The 15,147-nt window shown below is 34.7% G+C and overlaps 1 protein-coding gene across 9 annotated transcripts in view; it reads right to left on the reverse strand.

The window, feature by feature from the left end:
• The window catches only part of CCDC57 (coiled-coil domain containing 57), a 266,795-nt gene that overhangs the window by 231,247 nt on the left and 20,401 nt on the right, over positions 1–15,147 (reverse strand). For 8 of the 9 annotated variants that reach the window (XR_011975014.1, XM_072645391.1, XM_072645390.1 and 5 more), the window contains exon 2: positions 9,014–9,422. Coding sequence is in view for 7 of the 9 variants with exons in the window: in XM_072645391.1 (XP_072501492.1) it covers positions 9,014–9,414 (401 nt within the window). In the remaining 2 variants the exon portion in view is untranslated. Of the gene's footprint in view, positions 1–8,741; positions 8,887–9,013; positions 9,423–15,147 lie in introns of all 9 variants that reach the window. The other variant, XM_072645395.1, reaches the window with a different exon arrangement.

Here is a 15,147-nt window from a genome sequence, read left to right on the forward strand (position 1 = left end):
GAACAGTGAAAGTGCTTTCCTGCTATGTCCCCTTGGGATGGGTTGGGACCCAAGGGGTCGAGTTGTCTATGGTGGGATGGGGGAAGTGCCACAACTCCCCAGAGACCCACCCTGTTGGCTTTGTTGCCCAGCTGCCCCTTAGGACTTGGAAGCAGGGGCTGGAACAGTGTTAGGACTTGGACTCTTTAGCTCACTAGAGCATGTGTGCATCTGAGAGTGCCAGGTAGGAGCCTGCAACAGTAACACAGAAAGAAGGACACACCCCAACAAGGACTTTCAGGACTTCAACATCTGTTTTGACTGAGGGGATTGCAACCTAATGTTACCTAGGGGTGGAGTGTGTTACATTCTCTGCTACCCCTGGGTATATGTTCTGCTAAGGTAAGACCCTGGCCTGGGATCTCCTGATTGTATAAACAGTATTTTGGGACAGTACCTGAGGGAGGAGGAGCTGGTTGCTCATACCCCAAAGATTCTGCCCTCCAAAGAATGTATGTTATATACTGAATGATTTATTTTGATTGTAGGCCTTGTGCCCATACTTGTTGGGAGGAAAGAGTAAATTTCTTTTGTGTATGTTTAAGGTTATGTGGCCACCCTGGTAATAAGTTGTTATGCTATGCTTTAGTTTCTTGGCCCAAGATCAAGCTTTGAGTAAACGGAGTGCTTATTATTCTGTGTGATTCAATTGGTAGACAGACAGACAGACAGACAGACAGACAGATAGATAGATAGATATGTGTGTATATGGATATATATGGATATCCACAGCAACTGTTTACATATCTAACAATATACCAAGTAGAAAATATTGGAGCAGCCAGAAAGAAACAATTCAAGTATGGTAGAGCCACATTCAGGATAACCTAAGATTTAGCAACTTCTACATTAAAGAACTGGAGAACTGGGAATAAGATATTCTGGAGAACAAAGGAGGTAGGATTATAACCAAGAATCACCTACCTAGCAAAACAGAATATAATCCTCCAGAGGGAAAAATGGCAATTGAGTGAAAAGGGGGACTTCCAAGCATTACTGATGAAAAGACCAGAGTTGAATAGAAAATGTAACTTTTAAATACAAGACCCAAGAGAAGCATAAAAAGGTAAAAAGGAAAGGAAAATCATAAAGTATTTATATAGGCTTAAGTTGTTTACATTCCTACATGGGAAGATAATTGTAATTCATATGACCTTTCTCATTATTAGGATAGTCGGAGGGAATATAAATATAGGCAGAGGGCAGAGGTGTGAGTTGAATAGGAAGGGATGATATCTAAACAAATAAAATTAAGAGGTGAGAGGAACAGGAAAGGGAGAGGTGGAATGAGGCAAATTACCTCACTTAAAAAGAGGCAAGAAAAAACTTTTACAGTGGAGAAGAAGAAGAGGGAGGTGAGGGGAAGTGAGCAAACCTTACTTACTCTTATCAAAATTGGCTCAAAGAGGAAATAACATACACACTCAATTGGGTATAAAAATCTATCTTACTTTCCCTACAGGAAAATAGTAGGGGAAAGGGATAAGAAAAGGGGAAAAGGTTATAGAAGGAAGGGCATATTGGAGGAGGGGGTGGTCAGAAGCAAAATATCTTTGAGGAGGGACGGGGTGAAAGAAGAGAGAGAACAGAATAAATGGGGGGGGGCAATATGATGGAGGGAAATACAGTTAGCAATAGTAACTGAAAAAAGCTTTGAACCAAGTTTCTCCAATAAAGGTCTCATTTCTCAAACATATAGAGAACTGAGTCAAATTTATAAAAATAAGAACCATTCCCCAACTGATAAATGATAAAAAGATATGATCAGTTTTCAGATGAAGTAATCAAATCTATCTATAGTCATATAAAAAATATACTAACTCAATTGATTAGAGAAATGCAAATTAAAACAATTCTGAGATACTACCTCATACCTATTAGATTGCCTAACAAGACAGAAAAGGTAAATGACAAATGTTGGAGGGGATGTGGGAAAAATAAGACATTAATGCACAATTGATGGAGTTATGAATTTATTCAACCATTTTATAGAGCAATTTGGAACCATGCTCAAAACCATCCATACCCTTTCACATAGCAATGCTATACCAGGTCTGTATCCCAAAAGAGATAAAAACCAAAAGGAAAAAGACTTATATATACAAAAGTATTTATAGCAGCTCTTTTCTGAAGGCAAAGAACTGGAAATTGAAGCAATGCCCATCAATTGGGGAATGGCTAAACAAATTTTGGTATGTGATTATGATGGAATATTATGAACAGGATGCTCTCAGAAAAGCATGGACTTACGTGAGCTGATGCAAAGTGAAATGTACTGTGTACAATCTAACAGCAATATTGTAAGATGACTAGCTGTTAATGACTTAGCTATTCTCAGCAATCCAATAATCCAAGATAACTCTAAAGGATTTATGATGAAAAATGCTATCCATCCCCAGAGAAACAACTGATGATGTGTGAATACAGATTGAAGTATACTTATTTTACTTTCTTTATATTTCTTGAGGTCTTTTTTTGGTCTATGTTTTCTTTCACAACATTACTAATATGGAAATGTTTTGCATGAATACACATGTATAATCTATATAGAATTGCTTCCCTTCTCAAGGAAGTGGGGATAGGGATGGTGGAGGGGAGAGGGAGATAATTTGGAAAGTTTTAAAAAAATGTTAAAAATTGTTTTTACACATAAGTGGGGAAAAATAAAGCAATTTTTTTTCAAAAAACATGCTTTCTGACAGACATCATACAATATAAATCTGTTTTGCTTAGGTATATTTATGTATTAATATGGAGGCTTTTAATTTGGAGAAGCGGGTAGTTATAAATGGTAGTTATATAATACAAAAGAAAAAGAAAAGAGCATCAATGAAACATTTAAAAACACACAAAAGAGAGCAGAAGGAAATTCAGGAGAAAGATAAGCAGGGCAATGTTAGTACTAGCAATTGGAGTAATATTTAATTTTTAAAAATAAATTGTACATAATAGATTCACAAGTATATATACAGTACTCTTTTATATATTCTATATATATTATATATTTTACATATTCTCATATATCTTTGTATATGAGAATGTTCATGTCCATTGATTATTTGTTGTCATAATTTTAAAAAATATTTTAAAAACTTAGGAAAATATTTTGAATAGACTATGAAGATGTAAAAAATCAAGGAAATAAATAGCTAAGGACAAAGTATATGAGTACAACTTTTCCTTATGCTATCTTACTCAAATTAAACACTGGAATGTAATCACTGACCCTACAATGTCCTTCTGCTGTTACCTAAATGTATATAGACAAAATAACTTTACCTGCTTCTTAAAAAGAGTAGAAAAAAGAAATCTTAGCTCCTCTTGATCAGATCATCTCATACAGGTTTAGGAACTAATAATGGATGACGTTATATATGCCTCTTAGCAGTCTAAGTACAAATTCTACCATGCTTGGCCTGGAAAAGTCATCAGCAAATCACATTCAAATATAAACAGATAATATAAGTAATCCCAGCTTATAAATGGATTACGTTGTAAAAGTTCAATCAAAAGTCAGTTGTTTGAAATTTGGAACACAAAGAGGGAAAACGTTAAGAAAGAGGACTAGGTATCTAGGTTAAGCCAAAAAGTCTGTTTAACTCATTATGTAACTCAATTATAGAACCTAATTCTTATTTGTAATATTATTTTTATGAGAAATAGCCTTTTCAGTCCCAGTTCAATATATCTGTAACCCATCTCGGCCTCCATAGGTAGGTCTGGCAAAAGATTAGTTGCTCTGGAGTCAGCAACTGAACCAGGAGGACTCTAGTGGTCAAACACTCAGGCTCTTGTTCTAATGGTAGTATTGTTCCTATGTGAGAGTCATTCACAAATAAGAAAGTTTGAAACACCTGATGTTAAATTATCTAACCACAAGGTGGCTCTACAGAAATCTAAACTGATTTAACATCATTAAGCTGATAATAAAGTCTTTGTGGTTCACATACATCAATAGACTTCTAGTATTTTGCATGACTACATATGTATAACCTATATCAAATTGCTTGGGGATGGGTGGGGAGAGAGGAATGGTGAGAATCTGGAATTCAAAGTTTTAAAAACAAGTGTTAAAAATTGTTTTTACATGTAACTGGAAGAAAATGGAATACTAAATAAATTTTTTTTTAAAGCTGAGAAATAATTTTTACAGCAAGTATCTCCGATAAAGGCCTCATTTCTCAAATTTATAGAGAACTGAGACAAATTTATAACAATACGAATCATTCCCCAATTGATAAATGGTCAAAGGATATGCACAAGCAGTTTTCAGATGAAGAAAACAAAGCTATCTATAGACATATGAAAAAATGCTCTAAATCACTAATAATTAGAGAAATGCAAATTAAAACTCTGAGGTACTACCTTATCTGTATCAGACTGACAAAAACAGGACAAAAAAAAGAAAATGACAAATGTTGGAGGGGATGTGGGAAACAGGACACTAACACACTCTTGGCAGAGTTATGAACTGATCCAACCATTCTGGAGAGCAATTTGGAATTATGCCTAAAGGGCTCTCAAACTGTGTATACCCTTTGATCCAGCAATACCACTACTAGGTCTGTATCCCAAAAGGATTTGAAAAGCGGAAAAGAGAAGAGAGAACCTATTTCTACAAAAATATTTATAGCAGTTCTTTTTGTAGTGGCTAAGAATTGGAAATTGAAGGGATACCCAAGTGTTGGGGAATGGCAGATTAAGTTGTAGTACATGATTATAAAGGAATATTGTTGCGCTGTAAGAAATAATGAGCAGGCAGATCTCCAAAAAACTGAAAAGACTTACATGAACTGATGGAAAGTTAAGTGAGCAGAACCAGAACACTGTACATAGTAATAGCAACGTTTTAGGATGATCAACTGTAAAGGACTTAGCTATTCTCAGCAACACAATGTTCAAGACAATTCCAAAGGATTCATGAAAAATGCTATCCACCTGCAGAGAAAGGACTGATGGAGTCTGAATGAAGATTTTGAAGCATACTGTTTTTTACTTTTTGTATTTTTTCATCTTTATTCCCTTGAGTCTGAGTCTTCTTTCACAATATGACTAATATGGCAATAGGTTTTTGGAACTGAAAATTTTTTAAATGAACATTAAAAATACCTTTACATATATAACTGGAGCAAAAAAAGAAAAAAGATTCTGTGTTGCAAAGAAGGTACCAACCTGCACTGGAAGGCAATTAGAATTTCTACATTTAATTTGGACCTATGCCCAAAGGGCTACAAAAATGTGTATACCCTTTGACTCAGCAATATTGCTTGTAGGACTGCATCCCAAAGAGATCATAAAAATGGGAAAAGGTCCCACATGTACAAAAATATTTAAAGCAACTCTCTACGTGGTGGCCAAGAACTGGAAGTTAAGGGGATGCCCATCAACTGGGGAATGGCTGGACAAGTTGTGGTATATGAACGTAATGGAATACTATTGTGCTATAAGAAATGATGAATAGGAAGACTTCAGAGAGGCCTGAAAAGACTTACATAAACTGATGCTGAATGAAAGGAGCAGAACCAGGAGAACTTTGTACACAGCAACAAACACAGTGTGTGAGGAATTTTTCTAGCAGACTTAGTCCTTCATAGCAATGCAAGGACCTAAAAAATTCCCAATGGATTTTTAAGGCAAAACGCCTTCCACATCCAGAGAAAAAACTATGGAAATGGATCACAGAATGAAGCAGACCGTTTTCTTTTGTGTTATGTTTTGTTTTGTTTTATGGTTTCTCCTATTCATTTTAATTCTTCTGCTCAACATGACTAAGGTGAAATTGTATTTAATAAGAATGTATGTGTAGAACTTGTATAAGACTGCACACCATCACAGGAAGGGGGGGAGGAGGAAAGAAATCTAAGACATATAGAAGTGATTGTAGAAAACGGAAAACAAATAATTAGTTTTTTAAAAAAAGAATTTCTGCATCTAGGAGATTTCTATGCCAATAAAATCACAAGTTTAGTCCCTATCACTATTCCTTCTCAATTTAGGCATGTCTCTTTGGATAAGAATGGGGAAGTCAAATGGTGATTCAGAAAAGGTGAAATAAAAGCAAAATCTGTTAATAAAAATTTTAAATGAAAAGTGTTGTAGCTGGAAAAAGACCTTTCTAAAAAGAAAGTGGTCTATATCAGAAGGCAAATGGATCTGAGATGACTGCTACAGAAACAATTGAGTATCAATTTTAATTTTCACATACCCAGCTAAACTATTGATCAGAAGAGAAGTTTCTATTGACTTCCATTGAAACAAAAGAAAACAAAAACAATTAAAGAGTCAGCTGGCAGGAAAACATGATAAGGGAAAAAAATACTCTTGAAAGGATTTCACTCAAAGATGCAATTGTATCAAAGGGCGGTAACATCACACAACTGTTTCTTCTTCCTGCTTCACCATGAGACGAAAGCATACAAGGTAGTCAAAGAAAACATAGCAAGAGCTTTCTATGTGAACAAGGAGGCTAAGAAATCTAATTAAGGCCTGACCCTTTCATTAGTACTGACAGCTTAAATAAAACAAACAGAACACGTGAGTACAAAGAGGAGGCAATTTCCACGCTCCCCTCTCACATTTCTTCCAGGGCATATGTTCACTGGGTAAAATAACAGGTGAAATTGCCAGGATTCAACTGTTCTTTTTCTTTTTTTTTCAGTGCATAATAACTGAATTTTCATAAGTTATGAAAAGTTATATATGGAACTCTGCCTTATATGATAAGTTTTTTGTTGAAGAAAAACATTCCAAATACATGTGGTTTTTAATAAATAAATTTAGTAATATAAAATTTCTGAGTTTGATAGTTCTATAATAAAACATGGGGGACATATCTCTCAAATATTTACAATTAACCCATTATTCATCTTATGATTTCATATTTGTTTCAGTAAATAAACTAACCAAAATATAATTCATTTTCCTGAAATAACTATGAAATTATCTGAAAAAATATTAAAATAAATCACTACTTTAAAATTTATAGGGTATAGAGGTGGTACAGTATATGTAGTGGAAAGAGTAACTTATTGGCTTCAGAACACTGGTACTACTACAGGCATATCTCTTTTATTGTGCATTGCTTTATTATGTTTTACATACACTGTGTTTTTCTACAAAATGAAGGACTGTAGAAACCCTGCACGGAGCAAGTTCATCAGCACCATTTTCCCAACAACATGTGTTCACACCATGTCTCTGTGTCATATTTTGGTAATTTCTTGAAATATAAATATCTGTTATCTGATCTGTGATCAGTGACCTTTTATGTTACTATTGTAGTTATTTTGGGGTACCACAAGCAGCACCTATATAAGACGATGAACTTAATCAATAAACGTGTGTATTTTCACTGTTCTATTGACTTGCTGTTCCCTAGTCTCTCTCCCTCTCCTAGGGTCTCCCTATTCCCTGAAATAGAACCATATTGAATATTACATAAATTTAGTTGATAAAGCAGCAACAGAGTTTGAGAGGGATTGACGACAATTCTGAAAGAAGTTCTACTCTGGGTAAAATGCTATCAAAACAGCATCACACGCCACAAAGAAATGTTTCCTGAAAAGTCAACCAATGCCGTAAACTTCACTGCTGTCTTATTTTAAAAAACTACCACAGCCAACCCAACCTTCAGCAACTACCACCCTGATCAGTCAGCAGCCATCAGCGTCAAGGCAAGATCTTCCACCAGCAAAAAAATTATAACTTGTAGAAAGCTCAGAAGATCAATTAGCATTTTTTTAGCCATAAAGTATTTTTAAACTAAGGCATGTTTTAGACGTAATAGTATCTCACTTACTAGACTTTAGCATAGTGTAAACATAACTTTTATATGTACTAGAAAACCAAAAAATTAGTGTGACTTGCTTTATTGGAATATTCACTTTATTGTGGTGGTCTGGAACCAAATCCACACTGTATTTACTAGAATATTTAGCAAGATACAAAGATATAGACATATATGTGCATATATTTGTATATACATACACATATACACAAATATATATAAAAGATAATAAGATAGAAATGACCTAATTTGATAACTAATTGAATATGTATAGTGAGAGATTGTGAGAAGGCAGATGGCCATGTAAGAGTGACACAGAGGTTATAAATCTAGATAACTGAAAAGATATTGGCACTTTTGATATTTATAGAAAAATCTGTTGGTGAATAACTTCTCTGAACATGTATCCATAATTATAAAATGAAAGTATTAAACTAGAAGATCTCTATGGTTGCTTCTAACTCCAAAATTCCATATATCTACTACATGTTATGAAGAATATACATCATGGTTGCAATAAGCAATAGTATTTTTAATAGGAAAAATATATTAAATTAATTCAACCAGAAATTTAAGTAATATTTTTGACCAAATCTACTTTGCATGAGACTAACATTTTTCTCAATAGCTTATTCCAGTACAAGTAGTTTTAATGGCATCTTGTAAACCAACAAACTATGAATGAGTAATAAATTCTTAACCCTATCTAATATCCAATGATTCAATTTTACCTAAAGGTATGCATAGAAGAAGCTAAGTGGAGCAGGAAATAGAGGGCTAGGTCTGGAGTGAAAAAGATCCGAGTTCAAATCAGACCTCAGACACTTAGAATACCTGTGTGCTCTAAAGAAGTCACTTAATCTCTGGTCTGCCTCAGTTTCCTCAACTATAAAATGGGGATAATAGTAGCACCTACCTCTCAGGGTTGTTATGAGGATCAAATGAGATTATATTTGTAAAGCATGTGATTTAGCTTTCATAAAGCCTGGCATACAGTAGCTGCTTAATAAATGCTTGTTTCCTTCCTTCCGTGCTTATCGATATCACAGTTATATCACATCCTGGGAAAGACAATTAGTGGCAGTTATCTATATGAAAATGTCCCATAGAGAATTATCCTTACCTACCTAGATTTGCCTTTTTTAGAGGGCTGTTTCTATCCATTTCTGGAGGGAAGGGCTTCCTTACCTGTGTATCTGCTCCAGCTCTAGGCGATGCTCCTGCAATCGGTGCTGATAAAGCTGCTGCAGTTCTTCTCGCTTCCTGGTTTCCTTGGCAACTGCTTGCTTTAGCTTGGCCACTTCTATCTTGAGCTCACTTACCTCTGCCTTTCTAGCTTCCTCCAACATACTGGTTTGGGCAAAGGCAGCATCATAACGCTCCAGCTCACAGTCCCGTTCCTCTAGGACCTGCAAGTTATAGGTGAAGTCCTTTTTCAACTGACTGAGCTTCTCTTTTGCTTCCTGGAGCTGCCGCTGGGCATCTTGTAAAGCTGTTTCTTGCAGTTGGGTTCGGAGGGCTTGTAATGTTTTCCACTCTTCTTTTTTACAAGCCAACAGTTCATCCAGTTCTTTCTCCTGTGGTAGCATTGTAGAGTCTATAGGAGAGAAAGGAAAAAGCATCAGGAATCCATCTTTGGGAAATTTCTGCCATTTTCCTCCCCAAGGTGAACCCTTACATGTACTCGTGATCCTATCACCTCCAAAGAGAATGCCCCTACTATCATTCTCTTCTCTCCCTATATAATCTCAAGTCTCTTGTTATATATTGGTTCCTTCCCAGCTGCCTTTAATAGTGTCCTAGTTTCTCCTATCTTACAAAAAATCCTTACAATATTCCACTATCCCTGCTAGCTACTATTTTATAGCTCTCCTACTTTACTCATTTTAACTCCCTTAGAAAAAGTCAATTATAGTTACTGCCTCTACTTCCTATCCTCTTTCTTCTAAACTAATTGTAATCTGGCTTTCAACCTCATCACTCAACTGAAAGTGCTTTCTCCATTACCAATGATCTCTTTCTCCTGGGTTTTGCTGGTAACATACAGAAATGCTGATATTTTTGTGGATTTATTTTAAATCCTGCTACTTTGCTGAAGTTATTGTTACCTAACTTTGAAAAGTTTTAGAATTCTGATTTATGCAATGATAAACCAGAAATCTAAAAGAATAAAGAGATGGAATGACACTAACTTTCTACAAAAAGAAACGTTTTCAGACATGGCTAATGTGAGGATTTTGTTTGACTGGACTATGCAGATACGTACTGACAGATTTATTTGAGAAGTTAGTATTTTTTTACTTGCACAGTAGGGATGGGATAGTGGGAGAGGCAAATTTTTTTATATGCTTATAATTAATAATCATATTATTTTTTATATTATATATTATAATCAATTAGAAAAAATAATAATATACTAAAACAAGAGAAAACTTTGCATCAATTTTCATTTCATAAGCCTATATAAAGCACTTATTATGTGCCAGGCACTGTAGTAAGCACTTTACATGAATTATTTCATTTGATCCTCACAACAATCCTGGACAGAAAGCTGATATTACTACCCCCATTTTACAAAACAGAGACCAAGGAAGACCAAAGTTAAATGACTTATCCAGAGTTACACAGCTACTAAAATGTTTGAGATTGGATTTAATTCAGATCTTCCTGACTTCATCCCTTTTACAGTGAATGATTTCTTGGATAAATCATTATAATCTATTCACAATACATATTAAAGTTTTTGAATCAATATTCATTGACAACGTTGGTATATATTTCTCCTTCTGTGTTTTATCTTCCCCTGTTTTAGGTATTAGGGCTATGTGTCTCATGAAAGCAATTTCAAAGAGTGCCTTCTTTCTCAGTTTTTGAGAATTTGTGCAGTATGAGGACTAATTGTTCTTTAACAATTATTTAAAACAATAGTTGGTACAGTGGATCAAGTGCTAGGCCTGAAGTTAAGAAGACCAGAGTTCAAATTTGGCCAATACTAGCTTCATTTACCTCCCAGGGTTGTTGTGAGGATCAAATGAGATATCTGTAAAGCATTTAACACAGCTCCATACAGTAAGTGCTTAATAAATACTTGTTCCTTTCTCCCTACCCCCTTTTAGAAGTCTGATTAGACCAGGAAATTTTTTTTCTTTGCTAATCCCTTTATATTGTATTTTGTTTCTATTTCCTTTTCTAAGATTGGTTATTTCAGATCTCTATTTGTTCTTCTCTCTGCTTGAATATTTTCTTTTTGAGACTATTCTATTTCTTTTATGTTCTGAGTTTTGTCAGCATATAACTGCTAAGTTCTGATAAATTTTTTTTCTTCTTGTTTTGATGTGATTTCACTTTGCTCATCTGCTATTTTGTTGACTGGATTTACTCCCTCTTCTTTTTAACTGGAAAAACTAAAAGTTTATCAGTTTTATTAGCTGTTTCAAAGAACTCGTTATCAGTTTTATTTATCATTTCTAAAGGGTTTTTTTTGGGGAAAGGAGGGCCCAAGGCCCAGTTTATTTCTTCTCTGGTTTTTAATATTTGTTCTCCTGAGTTTATTTTATTGTTGTTCAGTCATTTCAGTCTGACTCTTCATGACCCTATTTGGAGTTTTCTTGGCAAAGATACTAGAATGCTCTACCATTTCCTTCTCCAACTCATTTTGCAACTGAAGAAGTGACTTGCCTAGGGCTAGTATATGTCTGAGGCCAGATTTGAACTCAGGAAGATGAATCTTCCTGATTTTAAACCAGGAACTCTATCAACTGTGCCATCTAGTTATCTTGTTTTCATTTTAGGTTGGTTTATTTCTTGGCTTACTAATTTTTTAAAAATGCATATTGAGGTAATTAATTCTCTCTTTTTCTATTTTGTTAATGTATATTTCTAAGGATATGATTTTTCTCCAAGAAATGCTTTAAATCATCCCAGAAATTTTGGTACATTGTTTCATTGTTATAATTTTTTTCATATAATTCCTTCATTAGTTCTATGATTTATTTTTTTACCTAGTTATTACTTAGGATTTCATTATTGTTATTTAAATCTCCAATTGTATCATATCCTTTGACTGTGTATTCCCTGAATCAATTATTATTTTTATTGTATTATGGTCTATAAAGGCCATATTTATTATTTTTGAATTTTTACATTTGTTTGCTATGTCTCTGAAAACTGATGGTCAATTTTTAAAATTTCTAAATAATTTAATTTTTTACAACTGTATGAAAAAGCAATTTTTAGCATACATTTTTAAAATTTTTGAGTTCCATATTCTATCCTTCCTTCCTTTTCTTCCCTCTTCCCCTGTCTAAGACAGTAAGCAATCTGATATAGGCTATCCATGTAAAACAGGCCTGCACAACTTGTAGCCTGCAGCCCTTTTATGGAGCACCAAAGGATTTCAAGTGGCCTGCAAAAAATGTAGAGTAAAACATCCTTTATATGTAGAGGAAATCATCTGGCATGCCACAAGTGGCCTGTGGACCATAAGTGGCCCATGAGCCACAGATTGTGTAGGCCTGATGTACAGTCATGCAAAAGTATGTTTCTATAATAGACATGTTGTGAAAGAAAACAGATACAAAAAAAAAAAAACCCAAGGAAACTAAAGAGAACAAAAAAGATCTCTCTTCAGTCTTCCTTCAGACTCTATCAGTTCTCTCTCTAAAAAAAGGTAGACAGCAAATTTCATCATAAGTCCTCCAAAATGGTCTTAGATTATTGTATTGCTGAGAATAGCTAAGTCGTTCACAGTTCTTCATCATACAATATTGCTGTTACTGTGTATCAATAAGTACCCCAACATACACGGGGAGCCTGCTATCACAGGTTCTTAGATCTGCATTCATAAAAGGAAAAGCAACTTTTGAGGGGTTAACAATCACTTTAATCAAGCATATGTATCACTCCTTTAACCAAGCACATGTCATTCACCTAGTTCAGGGGAGTCAGAATACTGAACTTCAAAGAAAATACAGAGAAATCAAAGATCAACAGACATGGCTTTCTCTGCCTGAATTCAACAGATAGGTCCAACTGTATGACCATAGTTACCAGAGAGGGAAGCACCAACATCTGGGTTTTTTAAGTTGGGGGGCTTCTTAGAGACTTCCCAGAGTCCTCTTCTGGCTAAACAAACACTTCCAGTCAGTAAGCCCCAAAGTGAAACCTCACCCTCAGAGTATTTGTACCTTTTTTTAGAGCCAGAGGACATCCTAACCCTTAAGAACTAATACCTCATTAACAAAAGGTGCAGGTGTTCCCTAATCAAACTCCCTTTAATGGGCAGGCCCATTAATGAATGGGGAAGATCTTTAATTACATTAAAATAATTAACAATACAAATACATATACTGTTTCCAGTTAAAGTAACTGTTGCTTCTATACTTTACTCCCAGTAAGGACTCTTGATTGATAAAGGCAAAATTCAATCAGAGGCACTTGATTATACTAAAACAAAATCAGCAAAAGATCCCATTTTGCTTGCCATCACATAATGTGTACAATGTTCTTCTATTTCTGCTCACTTCACCTCCCATTACTTCATATAAGTCTTCCCAGGTTTTTCTGAAAGCATCCTACTAGTCGTTTCTTATAGCATAACTATTCTATCAACAATCATATACAACTTTTTCAGCCATTCTCCAATTAATAGATATTCCCTCAATTTCCAATTCTTCACCACCACAAAAAGAGTTGCTGTAAATATTTATGTACATGTAGGTCCTTCTCCTTTTGAATTTGATCTCTCTGAGATACAAACCTAGTCGTGGTATTGCTGGATCAAAGACTATACATGGTATTATATAGCACTTGGGAAATAGTTCCAAGCAGTTCACAACTCCATTATCAGTGCTTCAGTGTCCCAATTTTTCACATCCCCTCCAACATTTATCATTTTACTTTTTGTCATATTAACCAATCTATTAATTATAAGGTAGTACCTTGTTTTAATTTGTATTTCTCTAATTACTAGTGATCTAGAACATTTCTTCATATGACTTTAAATAGCTTTGATTATTTCATCTGGAAACTTCTGTTGATATGCTTTTTCCATTTATCAATTAAGGATTTGCTTTTATTCTTATAAATTTGATTCAGTCCTTTATGCATTTGAGAAATGAAGCCTTTATGAGAAAAACTGGCTGTAAAATTTTTTCACAATTATGATTACTATGTATTTTCCTCTGTCTTATTTTTCCTGTTTATCTTTCTCTCTCTTTCATCCTGTCCCTTCCTCCTTAAATTCTGCTTCTGATTACCATCTCCCTGGATCTGACTTCCCTTCTATCAGTACTTCCCTTTCTCTTAAGCCTTCCCTCTCCTTCTTTCCTGTAGAGTAAGACAGATTTCTATACCCAACTGAGTGTGTATGTTATTCCCTCTTAGAGCCAACACTAATAAGAGTAAGACTGAATTGTGTCTGCCACTCTCCTTTCTTCCCCTCCACACTTTTCCTTGTCTCTTTTATGTGAAATAATTTACTCCTTTGACTTCTCCCTTCCCCCATCTCCTGGTCCACCCCTCTTTTTAGCCTCTCAATTTTATATTTTAAAAAATGTCTTCCCATCATAATCAGCTCACATCTGTGCCTTCTGCCCATGCATATTCTTTCCAACTACCTTAATAATGAGAAAGTTCTTAGGACTTACAAGTATCATTTTTCCATACAGGAATGTAAACAATCTAACCTTACTGAATCCCTTATGATTTCTCTTTCCTGTTTACCTTTTTATGCTTGACTTATATTTAAAAGTCAAATTTTGTATTCAGCTCCAGTCTTTTCATCAGGAATGCTTGAAAGTCCTCTATTCCATTGAAAATCCATTTTTCCCCTGCAGGATTGTACTAAGTTTTGCTAGGTAGGTGATTCTTGGATGTAATTCTAGCTCCTTCACCTTTGAAATATCATATTCCAAGCCTTCCAATCCTTTTATGTAGAAGCTCCCAAATCTTGTGTGATCCTGCTTGTGGCTCCATGATATTTGAACTGATTTTCTTCTGACTGCTTGCAATATTTTCTCTTTGACCTGGGAGCTCTGGAACTTGGCAAAAATATTTCTGGGAGATTTCATTTTGGGAACTCTTTAAGGAGGTAACAGTGGATTCTATCAATTTCTATTCTACCCTCTGATTTTAGGATAACAGAACTGTTTTTCTCAATAATTTCTTGAAATATAATGTCTAGGGTTTGTTTGTTTTTTTATCATGGCTTTCAGGTAGTTCAATAATGCTTAAATTATCTCACCTAATTCTATCTTCCAAGTCAGTTGCTTTTTCAATGAGATAAAACTTTATGAGAAAAACTTGCTGTAATTTTTTTTCAC

This window comes from Notamacropus eugenii, chromosome 2 (genome assembly GCF_028372415.1).
Source record: "Notamacropus eugenii isolate mMacEug1 chromosome 2, mMacEug1.pri_v2, whole genome shotgun sequence".
Taxonomy (NCBI): Eukaryota; Metazoa; Chordata; class Mammalia; order Diprotodontia; family Macropodidae; genus Notamacropus; species Notamacropus eugenii.